Source organism: Haemaphysalis longicornis, unplaced genomic scaffold (genome assembly GCF_048455015.1).
Source record: "Haemaphysalis longicornis isolate Haplotype H1 unplaced genomic scaffold, Haemaphysalis longicornis Haplotype H1 scaffold_1, whole genome shotgun sequence".
Classification (NCBI taxonomy): Eukaryota; Metazoa; Arthropoda; class Arachnida; order Ixodida; family Ixodidae; genus Haemaphysalis; species Haemaphysalis longicornis.
Window position 1 is genome coordinate 303,315,156 of NW_027526203.1, and position 24,051 is coordinate 303,339,206.

General features: G+C 48.9%; 1 protein-coding gene across 2 annotated transcripts in view; it reads right to left on the reverse strand.

The window, feature by feature from the left end:
- LOC144149619 (uncharacterized protein CG3556) overlaps positions 1 to 24,051 on the reverse strand; it is a 134,016-nt gene that overhangs the window by 57,456 nt on the left and 52,509 nt on the right. For both annotated transcript variants that reach the window (XM_077681274.1, XM_077681266.1), the window contains exon 5: positions 13,382 to 13,598. In XM_077681274.1, the coding sequence (XP_077537400.1) occupies positions 13,382 to 13,598 (217 nt within the window). The remainder of the gene's footprint in view (positions 1 to 13,381; positions 13,599 to 24,051) is intronic.

Genomic DNA, 24,051 nt, shown 5'->3' on the forward strand with positions numbered 1-24,051 from the left:
TGTTGCGGAATGGGCGTCCCCATTCCATTCCAATTCCATTCCGGGGAATGACAATTCGCCTAAATTCCATTCCTTTTAATTCCTCGGAATGTCAAAAGATTGCCCATTCCCACTCCGGGAATGGCCGGCCAGTTCAATTGCATTCCTCTAATTCCTCCATGTTTTATCGGGTGATTATCAAGTTACCAATGAACACACCATTAAGATTATGTTAGTACACGCATTAAGAATTGCTAAAACGCGCAAAGCACGCCCCCAAGGTCAAGGGATAGGGGCTTTGTGGCTGATCTCATGCAGTGCGATCACCCTTAACTCCCACAGGGACAGTTCTCCCGGTAGTTATAGTATTTCCATGGTCAGCATGTCTTTACGAGTTTTGATGTTGTAATATTGTTTAAGCGTGAATGTGTTAAGGCTAAAGTGACGACAAGTTCTTTTTGTACTGACAAAAGTATGGTTGAAGAAGACATTATATTCCCTACGCGCGTATTACACGCGTAGTAGTTTACACGCGTATGGAGCGGTCATGAGTATGGTTAGAGCTATAATTTTGTTAACGGGGAACAGAATCTCTGGATCTGGTGGTATCAGTTGGAAGATTTACCGCTCCAGCACCTTGTGCTGCCTTTGCACCAAATACGGATCACGGGCCGCACAGGTCGTCAGCACTCACGCATGTCAAGCGCACCTTGAAAGCACGGATTGGTTGAGAACTTTCTGTGTTTGCGTGTGCGCAGGTATGCAATGTCGCCCTTGTCGAAAAGTTTAGTTACGTGCGTCAGGTATCAGACACTGCGCACGATCGATAGTTCAGGCTGTGCTTAGAGTATGCGCGACCTTTGTATGGGTGTCTCGGTGGGAACCAATGCGTCTGGATAATTTTTTTCTCTCTTTAGTGTATACTGGGATAGTGCACTCGTTCGCATACTAATTTGCGTCTTGTTTTTTTTTTCTTTTTCAAATTGGGAGGTTGTTCACACTTTAGCACCACGCAACCTTTGGCTCTAGCTAAATAAAGAAGGACTTAGAGAATACGTTGCCGCCTTGAACTCACCAAAAACTGAGTCCAAGGCCTGTATAACGAATCGTATAACTGAGGCCTGTATAACTAATTTGAGGAGTTGCATGCAGTGGAGTAGCAATGTAGGTTCCTCTAAGTGTCCTCTGGTCGGGGCGATCAAACGAAAAAAAAATGCAAAGAAAAATGATAACGATAATAATGGAAGGACACGTTCGGCAGTCGGCCAGTCTAGTGTTGTGGAAATCCCTACGATAGAAAAAGTTCTTAGGTGTCCTCGCTGATTGATTGTAGGGTTTAACGCGCCGATGCAACGCAGGCGATGAGGCGAGCTGTAGTGGAGCGCTCCGGATTAATTTTGACCACATGGGAATCTTTAACGTGCGCCGAAATACCGTACACAGAGGCGTTTTTGCTTTTCGCCTCCCTCAGGAAAGCGGCCGCCGCGGCCAGGAATCGAACCCGCGACCTCGTGCTAAGCAGCGCAATTAGGTGTCCTCGTGAATTTTATATGCTGTAATAAAGGTCTCAAGCTGCAGTGAAAGGTCGAAAAAAAGCTTTATTTTGGTTTCATTCACCAAATTACGTAACAAAATGGTATGAGCTAAATGGGTGCTTCACCGTTCAGTTCTGAAAACACGAAGTGTAAATGACGGCTGCTTCAACGATAACTTCTAAAAACAAATAAAAGTAAAATAAAACAGTTGCCTTCTGCCTATACGTTGCGGTTGACAAACATGAGCTGCTTGAAAGACGTGTTTGAGAGCCGGTTTCGTTACGCTGTCATTATCAGGGATGCCGTGGTAAACCCGCATTCCACGTCAGCTGACGTCGCATTTACACTGAAAACTGTCCTTGCGAGTCGGGAAAGCAAGGGAAAGCGGCTAGCGTTCGCTTTCAAATAGGTCGGAAACGTTTCGGAACAAAGCTTGCAGCGTGCAGCTTTTTTTTTTTTTCGCGGGTAATATAAAAAAAACTGTTTCCAGTGAGCCGCTGAGTGCAGAAGCCAGTGTGCGGCAGTGCGCTATGAAAGCGGTGTATATTTCCCATAAAAAGCTAGGAGGAAGGGGGGGGGGGGTAGCACCGAAAGTGAAGGGGGAAGCAGCGCCCAGCTTTTACAGTATGAGCGTGCTCCTAAATCAAGCATTGGGCTTCTATAGTCACCCACAGGCACCAGCCGTGCCAACAAGAACCCCCCCCCCCCCCCCCCATCACCCCCTACCCTAATTTCAGGCGCTAGGTGTGCGGTTACTTGTCTTACATCCAGCATGGGGAAGCAGAAGTCGGCATCAAAGCTCTACTTGCTGTCTCGAGAATTATTTATTCTATTTTTGTTAGTTGCAGTAGCGACTGCTCAGGTGACGGAGAGCTTCTTCTAGCTGGTGAGAGGTTCGGTTGCGCCACGAGTTGTTCGCTGATTTTGCAGAGGCTCCCTAGAACAGAGCGAACGCGGCCTTTATTCGACCGCTAATTGCCGCGTCGGAGCTGGCAGGCGCAGCCGTGGCCGCAGTTCCTATTTCATGGGCTCTCCTGTTTCGGGTGGATCCCCGAACCAAAATTTTAGGCTTTCGTCGACGCTACTTCGGGCGAAGGCGTCCAAGTGTCTAGAAAGTATTGCAAAAGGTCCTGGGGGAGGAGTGGGGAGCACGAGGTGAGATGGGGCGTAAGCTGATATGCGGAAGTTTGCAGTGAACAGAAGCACCGCGCCAGCGTCCCGCTGACGGCAAGGTTGGATGCGAGTCGCCGAAGGTTCCAGAAGCAAAAAACAAAAGTTGAGGGGGGTGGACAGCTCGCAGCCGGGGCGAATGCGCCGCTAAGGTAAAAAATCACAAGGCCCAGTTGTTGGGAGAGAAGGGGGGAGGGGGATGCCGCCGCGGTAGTTCCCCACCACGGATACCAACGGCTTAGAGCCGGGGTTATTACGCGGAGTATCGCGACGAACCTCGTAGCAGCGCTGTATATAAGGGCAGAATTGTAGTAGGGTCGCTGCTTATGCATATTACGTGCTTGTAACCAGGCAATCGATTTTAACAGTACTGCGTGGTTGTTAAATTCAAGGCTCCGGCTTGCTGATGTTTGAACTTGGGCTGGTGGGTTCTTCTGCGTGTTTATGCATATTTTGGAAAAAAACGGCGCATAGAAGGAAAACGTACATGTGCTTTATTTTGGGAAAAATACATGTAATTCCATTCCCATTCCATTCCCGGCAAAATGCTCTTAATTCCATTCCCATTCCATTCCTTCAAGTATCGTCGCCATTCCATTCCCATTCCATTCCGGGGTCGCGAAAATATGGAATGATTCCGGATTCATTCCAATTCCGGACTGGTAACTCCGCAACACCGCTCGGAACTAACGCAGCGTTTCACAACAGCCAATCCCAATTCCGACCTAGGCGCCATCAAACTGAGTTCCAACGATTTTGTTAAACCGCCCCTGCAGAAAAGCTTATATAATGCTTTCTTTAGAACCTCCATTGTTGTGAGCACTACGAAACTTGCACTTAGCTCTAGCACAGTATTGTGCGCCGTAAGTTGCAACCGCAGCGCACACATTTTCTACTCTCCGTTTTGTTTCGTTGCGCTATTTTTAAACCCGACTATCGAATCACTTTTGTTGCTGCACCTGAGAAGAAGCTAGGCAATAGCGGTAATGCGGCCACTGTGATGCCCCGCTGTCCTACGAAGAATGACCGGGCTCTGAAGAACGCTGGAAAATTAAAAAAAAAAGAATGGTTCGACCAAATTTCGAACTTTATTTGATTATCCGGGTGCAGCAATATTTCGTGGTCGCCTCATCTTGATGCGGTTACTCACAATGTCCTAAAAACGTTTCAGATGTTAAAAAGAGTGAAATTTTTTGCGGAAACCCCTGAAGAATGAATTATTTCAGTGAAATCTATCTCCCCTCTCGACTGCACAGGGGCATGCACTTTTTTTTAGCAGAGAAGCCGCGCAAAAAGTTGAAGGAGCGTTCATTTCATGTGGCAAGAGTTTAGGCGCCTATTGGATATTGCCGCGACAATTTCTTGTTTATGTTTGGCTACGCGTGCCTGGTCGCCCCCGGCTATCTTATTCTTTTCGAGCTGAGCGCGTGCTTGCTCCTTTTGTCGTCTACCGCGCCAGGCAACCTCGTTTGAAAGGTAGAGGCTTTCATTCCGTCGTCACTAGCATAGACTGTTCTTCTTTGATCTACAATGTTATCTATCTAATTCGATGGTTGTGGGAAGAATAATACTGAAAGAGAAATGTTCGGGAGGAAACACCATGGCATACAATTCGCCGATGCTCGACTGGGCATGTCTCTTTGTTGGTTGATGCCTCGCCGGTTGTATTTGCTTCTTTTTTTTAGCGAAGCACAAGATCGCTCCAAGAAACGTAATTTCAATAAGAACCTTGCTTCGTCCTTGACTGCGTGACAATATGCGTAGGGGGTTGTGGAAGAAACAAAACGGTGAATGAATGTTTTCAGGGTTAAGCCTGCTAAAATTACAACCGGTTTGGTATCGTAAGAACAAAAAAATGTAGAGTTTGGCGGTTTGATACGCTGAAAAAGGGAATAAACTAGCGGCAATAAACACGCATGAGGAGGTATGATCAAAGGACATGAAGGAGATTGATCGATTATGGGGTTTAACGCGCCGAAGCAACACCTGAGCTGTGAGGTGGTCCGTAGTGGAGGCCTTTGGATTCATTTTGACCACCTAGGGATCTTTAAAGGGACCCTGCAACACTCTGTGAGCAGTACAAGTAAACCTGCGCGACGTTTAGATTACACTGCCAGAAATACCTGAGCCAAATATTACACGTGCACGTGAAGCGGTGAGCGCGCAAATCGATGTGAAAGACGCGGAAAAACAAACCGCTCTCTCTTCAGTTGTCCTCATTATGCATGGCCTAAGGGACGTCACATAGGCCATGGCTGCCCGATCGGCTGTCACTGGTCAACTTCGCGGCTAGATTCTCCCATTTCCGTCGTCATCATCGCTGTGTACGAACCTCTTCTATGTCTGAACCTGTAGGCACAGTTTTGCCGTTTATTTTGTGTTTTGAGTGCGCGCGGAGTTTGAGTGATGAGCTCAATACTTCCCTTTCAACGGGACCACTCGACTACAAACGTTTATTGCGTCAAAAACGCCCTACCAGCCCGAGCGCGCACTTGCGAGCAGGCACCCATGCCTGCTTTTTTGTGGCACCAGACCGGAAATAGGCCCCTCCGCGTTGCGGAGAAAAGGAGAAAACTACCCGGCATGTGATATAACGAAGGCCGCCGAAGAGAACGCCGCGAGCCGCCCCCCTCTCCGGGAGAGAGCGCGCAGCTTTCGTCGCCTTGTCCGCGCTCGAGTTGAGAGGGAACGATTATGCGCGATTTCTCATCGCGCGTAGTTTCGTTAATTGTGAACGGATTTTCATAATTCTTGCGGGAGGAGATTTCTGGGACAATAGACTTTATCCCAAAATACATGACTAGTAGTCGATGGCAAGTGTTGCAGGGTCCCTTTAAAGGGGCCATGTAGACAAAGTAGAAGTTTGTTTTATTCGAAAGACTTCATGTTTTGTAGTGCCCCCAGAGCTTGTCCGGCAGCAAACGATGCTTTATTCACTAAGACATTAATCAATTTAAGCTAAAATTTTGATTCTCCCGCGAAATCGTGTTTCGTGACGTCGTTTATAATAACGTCACAAAAACAGGTCTTCAAGCGAACGTGAGTGCGCCACTAGACTATGCAGCGGACTACAGAGCCTTGTTTACCGTCAAACCACCTAGATGGCGCCACCACACCATGGCTGACCGTTGTCCGCCTTTGCTTTGTATTTTACTGTATTTGAACCTGGCTTGTTTTTGTTACGGTAGAAAGTACTCGTTTCCTGGAACATAGGGTATACTGGACAAACAGGGTCACGTAAGACACTGTCGCTTACGCCAATCGGCCTGTGTCGTGTAAGACAACCACGAAGCGCCATACTGCTGTGCAGCTATAACAAGCATAGTGCGCGCCGTACCAGCAACAGCGCGCTCTGGCACTCCTATGTTTACGTGTGCTTTCGTAAATTTCATGTTTACCCCACCATCCTTACTAATTTAAAATGAATATGCCTTCCATTTCAGCGCGAATAGCTCGTTCTGCAAGCTTAAAAGCCCTGCCTAACGTGCGTTTGCGTTTGCCGGCCTCCACAAATCGCAAAGCTGGGCATATGACGTCATATGTTCTGTTGCGGGAAATGAGATAGCATGGCCACTTCCGGTTTTCCTAATGATGTAGCTTATTTGAGCGAAAATTTACGTTGGGTGGTGGCAGTATGATTCTAACGAGGCAATCTTTCAAATGACCCAAACATTGTGTTTTGTCTACATGGCACCTTTAACCTGCGCCGAAATCTCAAACCCACGGGCGTTTCCGCTTTTACCAGAAAAGCAGCCACCGCGGCCGGGATCGAACAGGCGTCCCAGGTGTTACGAGCCAGATGATGACGATGATTGCTATTGGTTGACCCTTTGTAGCGTGGTGATGACGTGTCATCTCACCTGAAGTTTGAAGCACAGCTGATGATGATGATGATGATTTCTATTGGTTTCCCCTTTGTATCGGGGTGATAACATGTCATCTTACCAAAAAAGACTAATATACCTATGTTTTACACTTTTGGTTCAGTACTAGCGCTGCTTAGGGCAGGCACAAAAAGCTTATTAGGCACAAAATACTTTTTTTTTCTGTTACAAGTGGTAACTGTCCTAGGCAATATTCCCCTCTCTGCTTTTCGTCCACCAGCATTCTAATCTTCTTTTCGTCCCCTCGACAGCCTTGAAGTTAACTTCCTCTGTGATACCTTTAAATCCTAGGGCTTCTGACAGCCTAATATTCCCTTCATGTAGATTTGGATGGATACCCTCACATTCTAGCACGATGTGCCGCATAGTTTCTGTTTCTTTTCCGCAGACCACGCATACCCCATCATTTTGTGAATACTTCCCCACAAAACTCTTAGTTCGCAGGCAACCTGCTCTAGCCTCAAAAAGCAAAGCACTGCCCTGGGAATTATCGTAGAAATTTTCCTTTCTGATGTTCATCTTCTCAGCCCTGTACATCTCTAACGACGTTTCGGCTTTCATTTTTTCCCTCCATTTATTCGTTTCAATCTGCCTTGCCTCTTTTTTGGTTACCTTGGCTGTTTTGGATTCCCCACTGTTCTTTCCGTATTTCATCGTTAGCCTTCTAGTCTTTCTTAACCACTGCGTGTCCACGCTTTTCAAGTATAGGTACCTAAAAACCTTAGCTGCCCACCTTCGTTGATCCATTGCCCTCAACCTCATCTCAAAGCATATTTTACTCTGAGCTTCTCTAACTTCAAACGACGCCCAGCCCATATCTCCCTGAACTGCTTCGTTAGTTGTTTTTCCATGCGCGCCTAAGGCCAGACGTCCTACCGTTCTCTGGTTTACTTCAAGGCGTGATAGAACGTCTGATTTTAAGCAGAGTAGAGCATTCGCAAACGTGAGACCCGGAACCATTACTCCTTTCCACATTCCTCTTACTACTTCATATTTGTTATACCCCCACAGAGCTCTATGCTTCATTATAGCTGCGTTTCGCTTTCCCTTAACCTTAAGTTGCTCCTCTTGAGTACTTAAGTAGCTATCCCCTTCGTTTATCCACACTCCCAAATATTTATATTTCTTGACTCTAGGTAATTCGCCTTGCTGGATAGACACTACGTCGGTGGTAGCGTCATTGAAAACCATTATTCCTGATTTTTCTGCACCGAAATTTAACCCGAGGTCAGTGGCTTCCTGGCCGCAAATATTTATTAGCCGCTGCATATCGGTTTGGTTATCAGCTAAAAGAACAATGTCGTCTGCGTATAACATTCCCGGAATATGCTGTTGTACCACTTCGCCTTGCAGCATATGGGTTAGGCTAAACCCTACTTGACTTTCTTCCAGTTTCTTTTCTAACCCTGCCATGTAAAGCATGAACAGTATTGGGCTCAAAGGGCATCCCTGTTTCAGTCCCCGATGGTTGTTGACCTGCCGGGCGCATTTCTGTCCTTCCCAAGTAAGGTGCACTCTATTGTCTTTATAGATTGCTATAAGGAACTGTACTAACTCGTCATCTAATCCCTGGAGTTTCAACATTCTCCACAGCCGTTCTCTGTTTACGTTGTCATATGCCCCTTTAATGTCCAAGAACGTAATCCATAGTGGTCTATTCTGTGCTTTCGCAATTTCAATGCATTGCGTTATCACGAACAGATTGTCATCCAGTCGCCTGTCTTGTCTAAATCCATTCTGCAGTTCCCCAAGTATTTCATTTTCTTCCATCCATGCTTGAATTTCTGATTTTATCGCCTGCATTACGAATCTATACACCACTGACGTTACTGTGAGTGGTCTGTATGACTCAATACTGGCTTTGTCTCCTCTGCCTTTATATATTAAATTCATCCTACTTTCTAACCAGTCCTCCGGTACTTGTTTGGTTTCTATTACCTTATCTATTGCCCTCATAAACGATTCCTTACTTTTAGGTCCAAGTAGGTTTATCAGTTGCATTGGTATTCCGTCCGGGCCCACTGCTGTCTGAGGGGAAACCTTTTGCTCTGCTTTTTTCCAATCAAGGTTGCTCAAACTTATTTCCCTTTCCGCAGTCTTTTGTGGCGCTGATGTTATCGGTGCAGGTTTCCCTACCACTATTATCCTAACCTTCTCACTAATCACTTGATGAATATGCGCCAACGCATGCTCTCCTTCTAAATGTTCCCCCTCCTCATCAATCAGGAATTTTTGATGGTTATCGTTTTTTGAGCTTAGTGATTTTACATGGTTCCAAAACTTCTTGGATGCGCTTGAAGCACAGCGCGCCGCTGTGCTTCAAGCTTCGTGCAGCGCTCTTCTGCTTTGTGGTGGAGCCTCCACTCCATGCGCCTTTCGAGCCTTCCCGGTGTCGAAGGACTTGCTCGTGGCGCCACAGTCACGCGAGTAGCACCAGCCCCTGGTGCTGTGCTGGCAGCGGTCGGTGAAGCTGGCTCCCCTTGAAGGAGTCCAGGCTGAGGCAGTGCAGCGGGCCCGTCCGCCGCTCGATGCTCTCCACCAGCGCGCACAGCGCCTGCTCCAGCCGCACGGGGTCCAGGCCGCCACTGTCCACGAAGGGGCACTGCAGGCTCTTGGCCCGGTTGATGCCCTCCTCGCGCAGGAAGTCCCCCTGGCCCGCAAACACCATGACCAGGGGCAGGCCGTGGAAGAGCAGCCGGTCCTCCTGCTCCAGGTTGGCCAGCAGGGTCTTTTCGAGGCTCTCGCGGATGTACTCCAGCCCCGGCTGGCTGGCGTACACGCAGAGGCAGCCCTGGGGCAGGGGCTCCGTGCGGAACGAGTTGTGTGGCAGGCCCACGTCGCCGTCGATGATCCTGAAATCCAGCGCGTACTGGGCCTTGTCGTCGAGCCGGAAGCCCTGTGGGAGCGCCTGCCGCATAGCCTGCGCCACCTGCTGGGCGCTGGCCCTGGCACCCAGCACCACCAGGTGCAGCAGGCGGCCGTTGGTGCCCAGCACCCCGCCGCCGTTGGTGCCGGCCTCTCGCCGGTGCAGCAGCTGCTCGATGACGCCGTCCATGCAGTCGGGCTGGACGGGGCAGTGCTCCCTCTGGCACCTGAATGCTTGCCGCCGTGCCGGTGAATGTCCCCACCTCGGGCTGGAACAGGGCCTCGAACTTGGTCAGGAGGCTCGGGCCGTCTGCCACTGCATGCACTGCTTCCTGGTACTCCGGCAGCCTCACGCCCAACGCCAGGATCCAGTTCCGGCCCAGCAGCGTCGGTGACGGCCCCTTGGTCAGGTACAGGGGAAGGGTGGCCTCCCTGTCGCCAAGGCGGACGCTGACCTGGGCTTTACCCTGGACTTGGGCGAGCTGTCCGGAGTAGCGGCGAAGCATGACGCCCGACGCCTCGACGGCCACGCCAGGGAAGGTGCGTCTGAATACTTTCCCGGCCATGACAGACACACTGGCCCCTGTGTCCAGCTCCATGGGAATGGGGCGCCCGCAGACTTCGACGGTCAGCATGTATGGTGGCACCGACGGCTGCACTGTGCCCGCGTGCCACATGTCGAAAATCTGCGGGTCTTCGACCACGACGTGAAGCCTAGCCGCTGCATCCGAAGCTGCTGCCGCACGCCCCCACCGCCTACCCTTGCGCCGACTCCCCCGGCCGTGGGCTGGCGCGAAACCTGTGCTCGACGCCGGCTGCTGCTTCCGTCCGTCTGCCGTCGTCCCCCCTCGGCACGCCCGAGCAATGTGCCCAGTTCTTCCGCACGCAAAGCACTCCGCTTGCGCGAACTGGCACTGGGAGGGGGGGTGGTCACCACCGCAGCGAACGCACCTGCCATGCCGTGCCGCCATCTTGTTCACCGCCGCCTCCGCCGACGGTGAGCCGGCCGCACGCGCTATCTCGCCCGCGTCCTTGGCCGCAGCCTGCATCGCCAGCGCTGCCTTCACCGCGTCGTCCAACGAGGGGTCGGGAAGCTCCAGGAGTCGCGTCTGCATGGCGGGGTCGTTGATGCCGCAGACGAAACGGTCCCGGAGCAGCGAGTCGAGCTGCTCCCCGAAGGCGCAGCCGCTCGCCAACCCTCGCAGCGCTGCGACGAACTGCCCGAGCGTCTCTCCGTCTCGGCGGCTCCGGTTATTGAAGCGAAAACGCTCCATTAACGTCGACGGATCCGGGCTGTAGTGCGAGCGTAGCGTAGCGAGCAGGTCACCCAGCGGCTTGTCGTGCGGCGTGGCCGGCTTGAGCAGGTCGAGCAGGAGAGCGAAGACGCGGGTCCCGCAGCTGGCCAGGAAGATGTCGCGCTGTTTTGCCTCGGGTGTGTCGTTCGCCCGGAAAAACACGCCGACTTGCTCCTTGTAGACCGGCCAGGCGGACCCTTCACCCTCAAACGGCTCGAGCCTCCCGTACAGCGGCATGGCGTAATGGCGGCTGGCTTGAGGGGGCGGTGTCTCGGCGTTCTCGGTGGCTTCGGCCGCTCCGCGGGCTTCTTCCCTCGTCGCCAGTGTCACGATTTAGACCCGCGTTCGTGAACCTGGGAGGGTAGGGGTACCCTCCTGCCGAGAGACGACATGCAGCGTGCTGGTGGTGACGGTGACTGACCCCCGAGCAGCCCTGCTCGGCGGTGTTTATTGGGGCCACTGAACTTAGCGGCCAACGAATATCAGGGATGGGGGGCGCCACACACTTGTCACACACCATGCATGCATGCAAAGCAGGGGTTAATGCCGCTACCCATGGCATACCCGTTGTGGTAGTGGGAGATTTAAACGTGGCAGTCTCATGGCTCAATGCGCCCAGTCAGCTGTCCTCCGTAATCGAGCGGTTTGGGTCTGGGTTGGTGTGTTGCACCGACAATGAGATGCCTACGACTGGGCTGCGAAAGGGACACCCACGTGTGTGTCCTCTAGAATAGAGGTCGAAGCCCTCGAGGTGTTAATTCGCTATGGGACGGACGCGTGTCGCTAGCTTGGAGGACGAAGAGCGAACACTTACGCGTCAGCCTGAACAGAAGCGTAAATGGGCGCGAAAAGCACGGAAAGCCGCTGCCGCCGACGTTGCCGCCTCAATTTCCAGTTGGTCGTGTGGCTGCGAATCCCTCCCGGATGAACAGAAACTGGCCCTCTTGAAACGCAGATGTGGGCCAACATCACTCGTGCAGCTTAAAGGGCTTTGAGAACGATGTGTTCGACAGTATCTTTCACTTCTAAGCCCCCGCTCATGACCGGTTGCCGGTTTGTGCGAGCACGGGTTTGGGGAAGGAGGGCGGTTGAGGGCGGGGGGGGGGGGGCACGGGCAGATTTAGGTTTCATACCCTTACTGATGACATGTCCGTTGTGTTGGCGTGAGGTTCGCCGTGGCGGTCAAACAGCCCAATGCGATCGGTCTGGTGGGCTCAGTGGTACAGTGGATTGGGTTGTCGAGTTACACAAACAGTAAGATGCCTACGACGCGGGAGAGAAAAAGACAGGTCTCCACTGCTAAAATAAAGCTCGGGTATTTTTCAAATTTCATTCAGGTGATTGGCTAGTAAGTATGCTAAGTCGTAAATTTGAAACAAACGTGTTGTGTTCTGTGCAGTCCGTGGAGGGCGTGCTGCTTTGCAGGTCATCCTTCTTCACAGAGTGGAAGGTCACTAAATTTTTTTATGTCAACTTCATTTCCAGGTCGTACAGGGCTGTGCTGGACAGAGCTGCTTCCCATTTAAGCATGGAGTTTCTAGGTATGGGGTTTGGGCGGCAGGTTTGGGGCATTCCCATGTGGAGTGTTAAAGGTTTGGGTGTCATCCGCACAATGGACATCTGTCTGGGTCCATGGTAGGATAGAAAGTGTGCCGGAACCAGCGCGGACCGATAGACTGGGCAAGACGGATTGCAGCAGCAAATGGGGCCTTGGACTAAAAGCACCAGCCGCGGAGAGGTGAATACTTAGATTTAATTAAAAATGTAGTCTACTATTACTACTGATACTGATGTATGCTGAATATCGCACCGCTTATCACCCAGCAGCCAAGCGCAAACGTATGTGACTTCGCCAACAGGGAATGATCTTACGTTCCTAGTTTTCCCTCTTAACGAGCACGTACGCATCGCCTGGGCAGCGGCGCTGTGTACGGCACGAATCTTCGACAGCCCAAAAGCGGATCTCCATGAGCACCACAGCATCCCCAAGAGCGTACGTCAAGCGAATTGGTTACCTAGCGAGCCCGCGTAGCCATACCAGTTCAGTTGGTTACCTCACGAATACGTGTAGCATTTGACGTTACATGACATAACGCCGCACACTGCATTCCGCCAGTAATCTCGGATATTTGCAGCTGGTTATCGCATATAAATCGACACTGACCGCAACAAGGGTCAATAGCCTGCACGGCTAGCCGCCTTACTGTTTATCTGAGAAAAACGCTCATACAAGCTCCACCAATCCTTTTCGCCGTTCATGATTTGTGATGCCGCAAATCCTAGTGCGAGGAAGTGTGTCAGGCAGCCGTGTCACGTGATTGCATTTCCTGATTTACAATGGATTTTTACTACGGCCGGGTATGGTATATTTGTAGCGGACAACCGTAATCTACCTCTAGAGGTAATCGTGTTTCGACACTTTCGGGTCCCTTTAAAACAATTTCAGTCGGCCATTCGTCTATCAAACAGCTAGACCAATAACAGGGATATTTCAATTCACTATTTATTTCTTGCCTTTAGATGACACATTGCAATTACAAAGCTGAAGCTCAGCCTCACTACATACCAACTGCAGCCCAAAACGACCGAGACCAAGCCTGTACAGGCGCTACAGGGTAATGTTTGATCTCCGCGTGTAGAAAGCTACGCTTACCTATCGTCTCCGAGCCGTTGGCCCGGCCAGAGCAGTAGCGGGTGGCGTGCGAGGCCAGGTCGGCCAAGGTTCGGCCGGCCAGCAGGGGCGCCACCTGGGCGGTCGCCAGCAGGCTACCGAAGTGGCCCTCGCTGTGCTGTGCGCGCCCAATGTGAGCAAGCGCCTTGTGCCGGCTCCAGCCCAGCTGCTCGCCATCCGGGTCTACTGCGACCAGGGCCTGCGAGTCCGGAGAGCAACTAGCACACTGTCCCGGAAGGCGCTCTCGCAATGGGCGACTCAACGTTCGACTAAAGCAAAGCAGTAGTTACTGGTGTGCGAAGTAGTTGTCGAATATTTTGTTGAGTAGGCAGGGGCGAGACCTAGTTGTGAAAGGGACGTTTGGGAGAGCGGGCGGGAACCAGGCGAAAAAGAGAAGAATTTGTAGAAATCTCTACGGGTCGTGCCTGTCTCCTTCATGTAGGATATGCTCTTTTACAAAATATATCTCGAGGGATTGGATTTAAAAAAAAACGTTTATTGGGCCGAGAAAACTAACGGCAGCACGAACAGTGTACCGTGTAACAGTGTAACAGTGTAAACCACCAACAGAGTAGTGTAGTAACAGCAGTACAACTACACGCGATGCATCTCTTGCTGAACAGCGGCAGGTGTTCTGACGTCGATGTTTTGAGGTACCTTTGACGACGTTGAGTTCTTGGCGTTGCAGTTTTTGAGCCAATTTCAGATCACAGGGGCCGTAATTTAGTAGGAACAACGCCTCACCAACAAAGCCGTCTGTGAACAGTATGCATACTAGCGATCTGCCCAGCTATACGTGACAAAGCTGATCCATGTCGACATTTTTTTTAATGCACAGGAAGCCTTGCGCACACTCGCGGTAAGACGCGAGTTCCGAACCAAGTTATACCGTGTATTGTTAAGATAAACCTGGAAGAAACTACAATTTAAAGACGAAGCTTTCATTTTCGAAACCTGGTGCCTGTCGACCAGTTATTCCAGCAATGCGCTGCCAACTGCACAGCTGGATGTACCAATCAAGCTGGTACGTTATGCGCCATTCACGTGATCCATAACCAGATGCCGCATCACGAGTGCTATGGCGGCACTTCTAAGTCTTCAACAAAACTATTATCTGTGTTGAAATAATTTGTAAAGTTGAGGTGGAAAAAGCAAGGCCAAGAAGCTGGCCGTATACTTAAAAAAGTCTGGCAATTCGGGCGGAAGTACGAGGTTGTTGCTTACTTACCAACAATCAACCTTTGCGCTATTTAGCCAACGTACACTTCGCTTCCATTTACGACCCTTCGAGCGATCTTCTGTATTATAACTACTGTCAAAAATGTCGCACGTTTGAGCCGACATACTATGCCTTGCTGCGTTGCTCAAAAAACACGCGTTGCGACGAAAGCATGCGAAGGCAGTCGCAGCGTTCTGAGTTAGCTGATATTCTTGACGCAGGTGGTAATAATGGGCGCTTTCACAATCGATTAAAGGCTAGTATTTGTAGCAATTAGTAGATTGTACGAAAGAACCGCCCAGAGAGTAGTTGAGGGAAACGGGTTAGTGCGTCGACGAAAGGAAAGTGATTTACATTTAAACACATTTAAAGACATATGCCACATCTCGCACCAGTGTTGCACGGCTTTAAGGTCTCTTTGTAAGGATAATTGATCGGCTTGACGGGTGATGGTTGCATAAAGAACGCAGTCGTCTGCAAATAAACGGATCTTGTTAGTAATGCCTTGCGGGAGGTCATAATGTATATCAGGAAAAGTAGAGGACCAAGTACTGTTCCTTGAGGAACATCGGAAAGGACGGGAGAAGTTCTAGATCAGGCATTGTCTATAATGACAAACTGTTTTCTATTACTGAGGAAGTTATTACTCCAGGATAAGATCGACGGCTCAAGGTTAAGCAACGAAAGTTTGGTTATTAGGCGGTGATGTGGAACTTTGTCAAACGCTTTTTCGAAGTCAAGGGAAATGGCATCGGTATGAATACTGCGGTCGATATTTGTATGCAAATCTCGAAGGCGGCAAGTTGCGTTTCGCAGGACATGCCTTTCGGGAAACCGAGTTGTGAAGGGTGGATGAAGCTGTACTGTTCCAGGTGATTGATTATGTGGGTGAATAAAATATGCTCCATACCCGCCGCGGTGGCTCAGTGCATGGGTAAGGCGTTGCGCTACTGAGCATGAGGTCGCGGGTTCGATTCCCGGCCGTGGCGGCAACTTTTCTGATGAAGGCGAAAAGGAAAAACTCCCGTGTGTTCGAGATTTCGGCCAACGTTAAAGATCCCCAGGTGGTCAAAATTAATTCGGAGCCCTCCACTACGGCGCGCCTCATCGCCTGCGTTGTGTCGTCGCGTTAAACCCTACAATCAATCAAATCAAATCAAACTATGCTCCATAATTTTGAATGGGACACTTGATATTGGTCTGTAGTGATATGGGGATGATTTGTTGCCACTCTTAAATAATAAAGTGATTTTACCCAGTTTCCAGTCATCCGGTATGTCACCTAAGTATAGTGACTGAGAGAAGAGTAATGCAAGGCAGAACTAATAATCAGCTTCGTATTTTCTTAATATATTGCTGTTTATATTATCAGTTCCACTTGGAGATGAAGTTTTCATGTTAATTGTGTTAAATATTCCGTTCTCGGAAATGACGATTGGTGACATCTTATGTGGTATGGCAATACCAGTGTTACAAGCTACGCTAAGTCAGCGATCAATCGTGAAAACAGCACAAAAAACGCTGTTTAAGGTAACAGCCGCGTCTACGTCGGTTAAAGATTTATCGTTGGGACCTGATATGGCTATTGGCGATGTGTTACTTGGGTTTATCGTTTTCCAAAATGTTTTAGGGTTACTGCTGAGTATGCGGGGAAGCGTTGTCGAAAAAAAGTCTCGTTTAACGCTCTGAATCGTAACCGAAAGGTGTTTAATGGCGTCAGGGGACGCCTTCCAAAGAGAGGGCTTTTTTTTTGTTTTTGCGGATCTAAACAGGCGCTTTTTCTGGTTTATTAGTTTTTTATTGAGTCATTGAAGCACGGGGCCGATACTTTGTTTTTGATGGTGATACTTGGTATGAAAGTTTCCGTCAGTTCATTTAATTTATCGACAAACAATTTCTAATTGATTTAAACCGAGCGGCTGTGGAATTCCCGTTCGTAGTCAGTGAAAATTGTTCGAGATGGGTATTTATGCTTTCGTAATTACCGCGGTCGTTCATCTTTATCCGTTGTGAAGTAGGCTTATCCTGTGGAAAAGTAAAACTGAAAGACGCGAGGATAATTTTGTGATTGCTCCTTTCTTTTAGGTAATGGACAGACTCTAGGCTGCGTGGATCGCACATCAGGATAAGGTCTAATATGTTAGAACTGTGTTAAGTTTCTCTTCTGGCGTGAGTAATTACTTGAGTTAGCTGGCAGTTTTGCAAACAGGCTAAGAATTTACTGAATTCACCGGAGTAAGGAGGAAACAAGGTGCAGCACAGGGATGAAGATGCTGGTTTGATTCCAGCCGCGGCTGCCGGTTTTTCGATGGAGACGAAAAGCAAGGACGGCCGTGTTTCGACATTTGGGTGCGCGTTGAAGATACTCAGGTGATCTAAATGAATTCGCAGCCACCTATGCCACCGCAAGCCTCACAGACAAGGTGTTGCTGTGGGGCGAAAAATGCAGTTGGAATGAGTTCCGGCAACTTCTTGTCGATTACTTTAATGTTTGAGTCTAGGGTAGCTGCTGCGCTTTTGGGACTTCTGGTCGCATATGACCGTACGCAATTAAATAAAACAGCAACTTAGTCATGAGAGCTACTGCTTATATCCTAGAATTTCAAAGGATGAAAGGCAGCTTTTGTTTACAAAGAAAAGCGGAGGAAATTATACAAGTACTTTGCAGTTTCTCAAAATCAGACGTATTTGCATTAAGTGTTCCTAATTTTTATGTAACGAATCACATAGCTACTGTTACGCGATTGTTAGTGAGCTTTGGTGATAATTCCGCTGATGCCCTCGGTGAGATAGCCCCGTACACAAAAATCGCAAGAGTCAGGAGGCTAGTGCGCTTTATTCGGAGATGGAAAATTGTAATGAACAGAGATGAAGGGAAAGGTGGGGGGGAGGAAAGAAAATGATTCTGAAGAGGTTTTTTTGAGGGTTTCTCAGGAAATACAGCTCATATGTTGGCTAAGTCAAGTAACTTGTAGTTGCCAAGAAACATCGTTATTTCAACCTTTTTTAAATCAAGGGGTTCGTGTAAGTCGTGAGCTGTGGTAATCTGTTTCCGCGTCAAGTCCGAGCCCCACTGTTCTGTACGTGCATGCGTCGGTGTGCAGTACAAAAAGAAGCGTAATTTTCAAACTGCGTCCCAAGGCTTTACTTGCGTAGTAGGGTCAATCAAAGTTTCGTGCTTTACGGAATGTTTTGGAAAACAAGGTGTAACGCGATGGCTTTTAGAGCAGGAGCTTTAGAACGAGAGCTGAAACCATTCCTTTTCCAGACAGCGGCTATTAGATATGGCGCCAAAGGACCCTGCTCATCGTCCCATGATAATCGCGCGGCCACCTTCAAGAGACATTTCACGCGTTGCAGTTGCCAGCAATGAGCGGTCGGCCGTCAGAGGCTTTCGTGGATTAAAACTTCGACTTCCAAATGAAGCGCGTATTCTCAATTAAAATAACAATGCTTCCCTACTTCACGCGCTCACGTTCTGCCTCAAACGTGGAGAAAAGATTCATTTGCTCTAAACAATGTATAATGGCGTTTACCGTTGCTACTGCAAGGCAAAATAATTGGTATGACTGTATATAATGCCTGTCCATAGATAATTGTAACAGGAGCGGCTTTTTTAAATGGTACAGCGCTTGGAATCGGAAGACGGCTTAAAAAATGCGGCCCCCACAATTCCAATGCCAGAAAGCCACTCCCAACCAACGACGCCAAGAAATCGTCTGTGAAACAGGCGCGCTAGACAGCTGCGTTTTTCAGCCGTTGCCGTAAGTTCCGCCATCACAGCAAAGCGGAAACGACAGAAGCCACATTCACGGCATCTAAATAATAAAACTGTGACAGGTACGGGAATCGAACTCATGGACATGGGGTGGCGAGCAAATGACTTAGCCACTATTCTAAGCCGATGCCACGTGGAACAAGGCGTCGTAAGTACTTCAAACATCAACGAAAGGATGCCAAGGGAATAAATAAAATACAAAAATTAGTGCCCTTCCACTCTGTGAAAACGGATGACCTGCGATGCTGCACGCCCTCCAAGGAGCGCACGAAACATTACGCGCTTGTTTGCAATTTACGACTGGGCATATTTCCTAGCCAATTACTTGAATGAAATTTAAGCAGTGTCTTTGTGATCATTCGTCGCAAAACTAGAACGCGTTAAAGGAACAAAATGGCGGAGAAAGAAGGCTGTTAGGGTCGCAGGAATCCGTTTGAGTGCTCTTCCAGTTTTAGTTCTAACAATTTATTTTCAGTAGTGCCTCCCCATGTCTTAAGGGTTCATAATAGAAGGGAACCTTAGCATTACAGACAGATCTGGGAATTATTCTCTTGTAAACGACAGAAAGCTGTTATAGTACGCTTTGCTCTGCAGCAGAACAAATTCCCATGCTTCCGGTGGGATCTTGATTATGCTGACCAATAACAGGGCTAGGAAGGAGCGCAATGTACGCTTTCTCCGCAGAACAGTACAAGGTAACCCACCACTACCCTCTGTCCCCTTACTACCCCTCTGTACCCCTATCGCACCTATGTACCACTACTACTGAGCTGTGTTGTAATGCTCGTACGCCGAATTTATCTTACAAAGAATTGTAAACCGTCAGACGACGCCGACTGATTCGAAGTCTTCCTGGCGACAAAGGTCTTTAGTGCATCAGTCCCCTAAATGCACGGAGCAAGAATATATAGGAGAAACGCCCATTGCGGCCGGCGTGATCGAGAGACCAAATAATGTCGCAATGATAACTGCGGCGACCTACGGAGCTCCGCAGCTGCGGCGGCGAACAATTTGACAGCGGCACCTGGTTGAATGTATTAAAAGCATTGCTGTTGTTTGCAGCATTCGCCACAAGGCATGAATCGCTATGCGCTCGAGCTGCTGCGCGATGTGGGGACGGAACGCGCGTTTATCTCGGACTTAGCGCGCGCGTGCGGGTGCGCACGTCATCGTCCCACAACGTTGGTGATGCTGGCACTTCTCAGTGCACTGTCGCATGACCAATAAATTGGCCGGTGCACTCAACTCGCTTGGAGCGCATCCCACGCGAGATAAGGCCGTGCGTTTACAGGTTTTACATATTGACAGAAATTTGACAGAAAATTAGTCGCGAAGGCGGGCTCTTCAGCCAACGGAAGCGCAGAAGAGCGCAAATACTCTCGCTTCGGCCACGGAATGTTTCGGCGGCCCGGCGAAATCCCGACGCGATGCCGCGGCCGGGTTGGACTGGGCGAGCGCGAACAGATCGCGCGTCGGCCGTGGCGATGATCGCGCACTTCCTTCGCTCGCCGCCAGATGCCGGAAACTTGCCGTTCGCCAAGTGCTTGTGACGTTATCAGGTTGCCCCATGAAGCTCAGTTTCCCCTCCTATTTTATTCTTGCTCCGTGCTTAAATGCTAAATAAGAGTGCATGGCCGCAGTGGGCGTCCCGGAGCAACTTCATGCGACATTTGAAAGTGGTGAGTGGGCTAGCGCCATCCCGAGGGAACGGGCGTTAATATGCCGGAGAGTAGTCCTAAAGTTAATTTCAAACCCTTTCGGACATGACAAAAGGTCTACTGTCCTCCCTTTTTCCGCATTCCTCGTGTATTAGTGCCCCCATATTTCCAAACGGAGTGAGGGTGAAGTTACCATCACTCACTCACTCACTCACTCACTCACTCACTCACTCACTCACTCACTCACTCACTCACTCACTCAATCACACAAACGCGGTCACACGCACGCACGCATCCGTACAGAACAAACACACAAACAACACACACGCAGACACGCGCAGCCGCACACACACACACGCACGCGGACCCAGCGCACACGCACACAAGCACCTGCCCTTCAGGGGAGGAATTAACGCGGATGTGACGTCACGTTTGCTCGCAGCGTACCCGCGCTGTGTGTTTACATTTTCCCCAGAGGTGCCTACACGGCGTGTGCGCCGTGGTGGTTCAAGTATTCGCGTTGGACTTTTGCTGTCGACGCAAGAACTCGTGAAGTGTCGATGGTTGTCGCCCTGTCAACCGTCGTTCAACAGCTCCAGCGTCTTCTGGCTCCACGGCTTTGCAGTTAGCTGTGGCCGTTCAACTGTCCACCATCGGCCGACTCAGGTGAGCACTCCTTTTTGGCGGGTTTGCAATCAGTTTGCATATCTCCTACTGAAAATCTTGCTTTCTGCTCGCGGCAGTCATATTAGCGACGTTTACGAAATTCTTAACGGCGCGTTCTCACCGTCTTGCATTATTGTCGCTGTTTATGCTGCTCTGTTCGCGTCTGTCGGCGATCGCGAGCTGTTGACGGTCTGTTGCACGGCGCAGAAACTCGCTCGCATACAAACCCGTCTCGCCCATGGCATTCATTAACATCACTTGTTATCCTCGACGCTTTTTCTAGACAACGTGCCTTGTGCTAACCGATCTTAATATTGTAACGAAAATGAACTTGCAGTACGATCTGTTGGTGAAGTTAGATGCGTGACAGGACGCTGTTGGCAAGGTTTTCATGTGTGCGTGTGGTTCGTGAGAGCGTTTAACACGCTCCTTTAGCCTGTTGCACTCGTTGCTGCATCCAGCACTTTTGCTTGCCAGGAGTGCCTGCCAAGGGATGCTTACTTCGTTATATGTTTTCATCTTTAATAGTGGGGCCAATCATCGCTCAATAACCGATGAAAATTCAGCGGGAACGACCCGGATAACGCAGGGCGGCCAAGAGCACTGCTTCTGTGGTCTTCGCTGTCGTTTGCCCTTTTTTTAGTCATCCTAGATTGTTTATTTACTGCTGCCTCAACGGTGTTTCATTCCTCATGTTCCATGTCTTTCTCTTGCAGCATCTCCTGACTGCAGTCACGGTGCCCCTAGCCTGCCTGCAGCACTCATCCTGCCATTCTAGTGGTGACTGATGTTTGCAGGCCACTTGTCACAACCAAACGGGTTCCCGACTTTGCCTGGCTTGTAATTGATGGTATACTTTAGATCCATCGCTGCGTTCTCCCTCTGTGTACATTTCAAGCGAGGGTTTACACTAACGTGGCAGTGGATAGCCATGAAGACAGGAGCGTGTGTACAGGAAATGCCAGTGAAAACAAAACCAAACGATCTACGGATCTATGCCAGCTTTACCGTTACAAGTCTTTCACCGAGTATCAAAGCAGTGGACAGCTGGGGATATCTCGTGTGCTAAATTGTGTTCGTCCTTCTGTTTGTTTTCTATTTGCTGGTATAAATTTACGAATTGATAGTATGAGTAAGGTAGACAGGGAACAAAGTGATTGCGTTGCTCTTGGAAATGCCTTACACGAAATAAAACTGCTTCCTGCGAGTTCGCACTGCTCAGTGCAGAAAAAAATGTTCCGTATAACAAATAATTTGAAGCACCCAAACCCATCTGTGATGAACATATGTCATGCATGGATTATTTAAGGGCATGTTATTAACTTTGGCAAAATAAGAAAGTGACCCCTTTGTTGTGCAGAGCAGAAAACTAGTTTAGTAGTAATTTTGGCTTTTGTCTGTCCAGTGTCAACAGGAATAGTAGCCTTGACCCACGAATTTGCGGACACTTTCCTGTCACCTTCCTTCAATGTCAACACAGTGGTGGTGAAGATGCCTGGGCAATCGAAATCACATGATGACAGGCAGTTACATTCTACCATGAGGAGCACCCTCCACAAGCCGTGAGGCCTTGCTCCGTTTTCAGCTGGGGCTCTTTTCGTTGCTAAGTGCCTTGGTCTTTTTGGGTAAAGCTCCCAAAACAAGGTGGTCTTGTCCCTGTTGGAATTGTTATGTTGATCATACTTTTCACCCGCAGCTTTCCAGTTCATTTAACTTGTCTAACCCAATTCTAATGTTATTAGTGTAGTGAAATCTGGTGTCGAGCAGCTTGCATTTCAAAGGGAATAGATGTAACAACTACATCAAGCACTAGCTGATTCTGATGCTTAGTGGACTTTGCTGTGAGCCGCCCAAAGCACCACGAGGGGAAGCAGTGCTGGTCTTATGTAGTGTACTACTTGGGAGCGGCAAAATTACAATGCATCTTTTATGTCGTTATCTAGGGAGCCTCACTTTTTTATGCTGCAGTGGAAATCATGCGAATGCATGTTTGTAAACGTCCATTCCACCAACAAATTCACGGCATGCCTTGACAGTAGGCACAGTTTTATACATCTGGATAATCACCTGTACCCATTTATGACAGGCCTGCAATTTGTACATGGTTCGATTTAAGCCCCTTAAATGTAGCAGCTGTAACCAATCGTAACACACAATCTTGAAAACTACCTTATCAACGCGAAAGCAATGTGTGGCCCATTGACTAAGAAGCCACTATTCGCTGTCTGTACTAGCACAACAGCTCCTAAATTGGCCGGCAGTGCAAAGAGAACAAAGAGTGAATTGTGTTCAAAACAACTTTGGGAAGAGTTGAAACCAATGGGAATCAAACCCAGGACCTCCCTAGTGCACGTCCAGCACCACATCCTTGACACCACTATAGCTCAGTGGGTCTAGCTGACTAAAGGTGGGCCCAGGGAGCGCATTATGACCTTAAACTGAAAAAAACGTCCACAGGTACAAGCAACCCGACATACAATGAGTTTGAAATTTCTTGGCAATTCATTAGGCCACACGCTCAAGCTACAACACATAGCCATAACATCCCCACTCAGGTGAATTGGCCAATCACGATGATAGCTGCTGTCAGAAGCTCATGGCTGTTTCACCGATTTCCGTTTGTCTTAAAACAATGCTGTTTAAATTACGCACTGGCCAACTGCACCTCATTGAGTATATTTTACGCTCCTGGCATTCTGCAGTGGCCTTCTTTAGTGCTAAAGAACTACGTATTTGATCACATGTGAAGACTGCCATTTCTGTTAGAGAGCATTTTGTGCTTTCAACCTGAATTGGTTGACTCTCGTCAATTCAACACTGGCTGCACACTTTGATTGTGGTGTAATAAACAGAAAACCTGGATAGAGTAAAAATACTGAAGAGTAAATTATACCAGGCTTATACATTGCACAGCGCAGCTGTAAACATCAAAATTCGACTTTTTAGGTTTCACGTGGCAAAGCTCGGCATAGCTCGGGCCAGCTATGAGGGGTACTGCAGTGGAGGGCTATAGGTTAAGTCAGGCCACCTATAAACCTTTGACATGCTTCAAAATCTTCGCACACAGGCATTTTTTTTGTTCTACCTAAACCAATGCTTTGGACTTTGGCCAAAATGTTTTGTACTGGTTAAACTGAACAATGCAATTACAAATAAGAATTGAACCAGCTTACTGTTGTGTCCCTTCGAGAATCCAGTGCTTGCCTAATATCGAAAATTGCATCCAGCATTCCAGCTATCGATTCAAGAAATGTACTTGTATGTCCAAGGGACAAGCTCGAATAAAAAGTTACCGTACTTCAACTGCATTCCTTGCATATTTATTTATTTG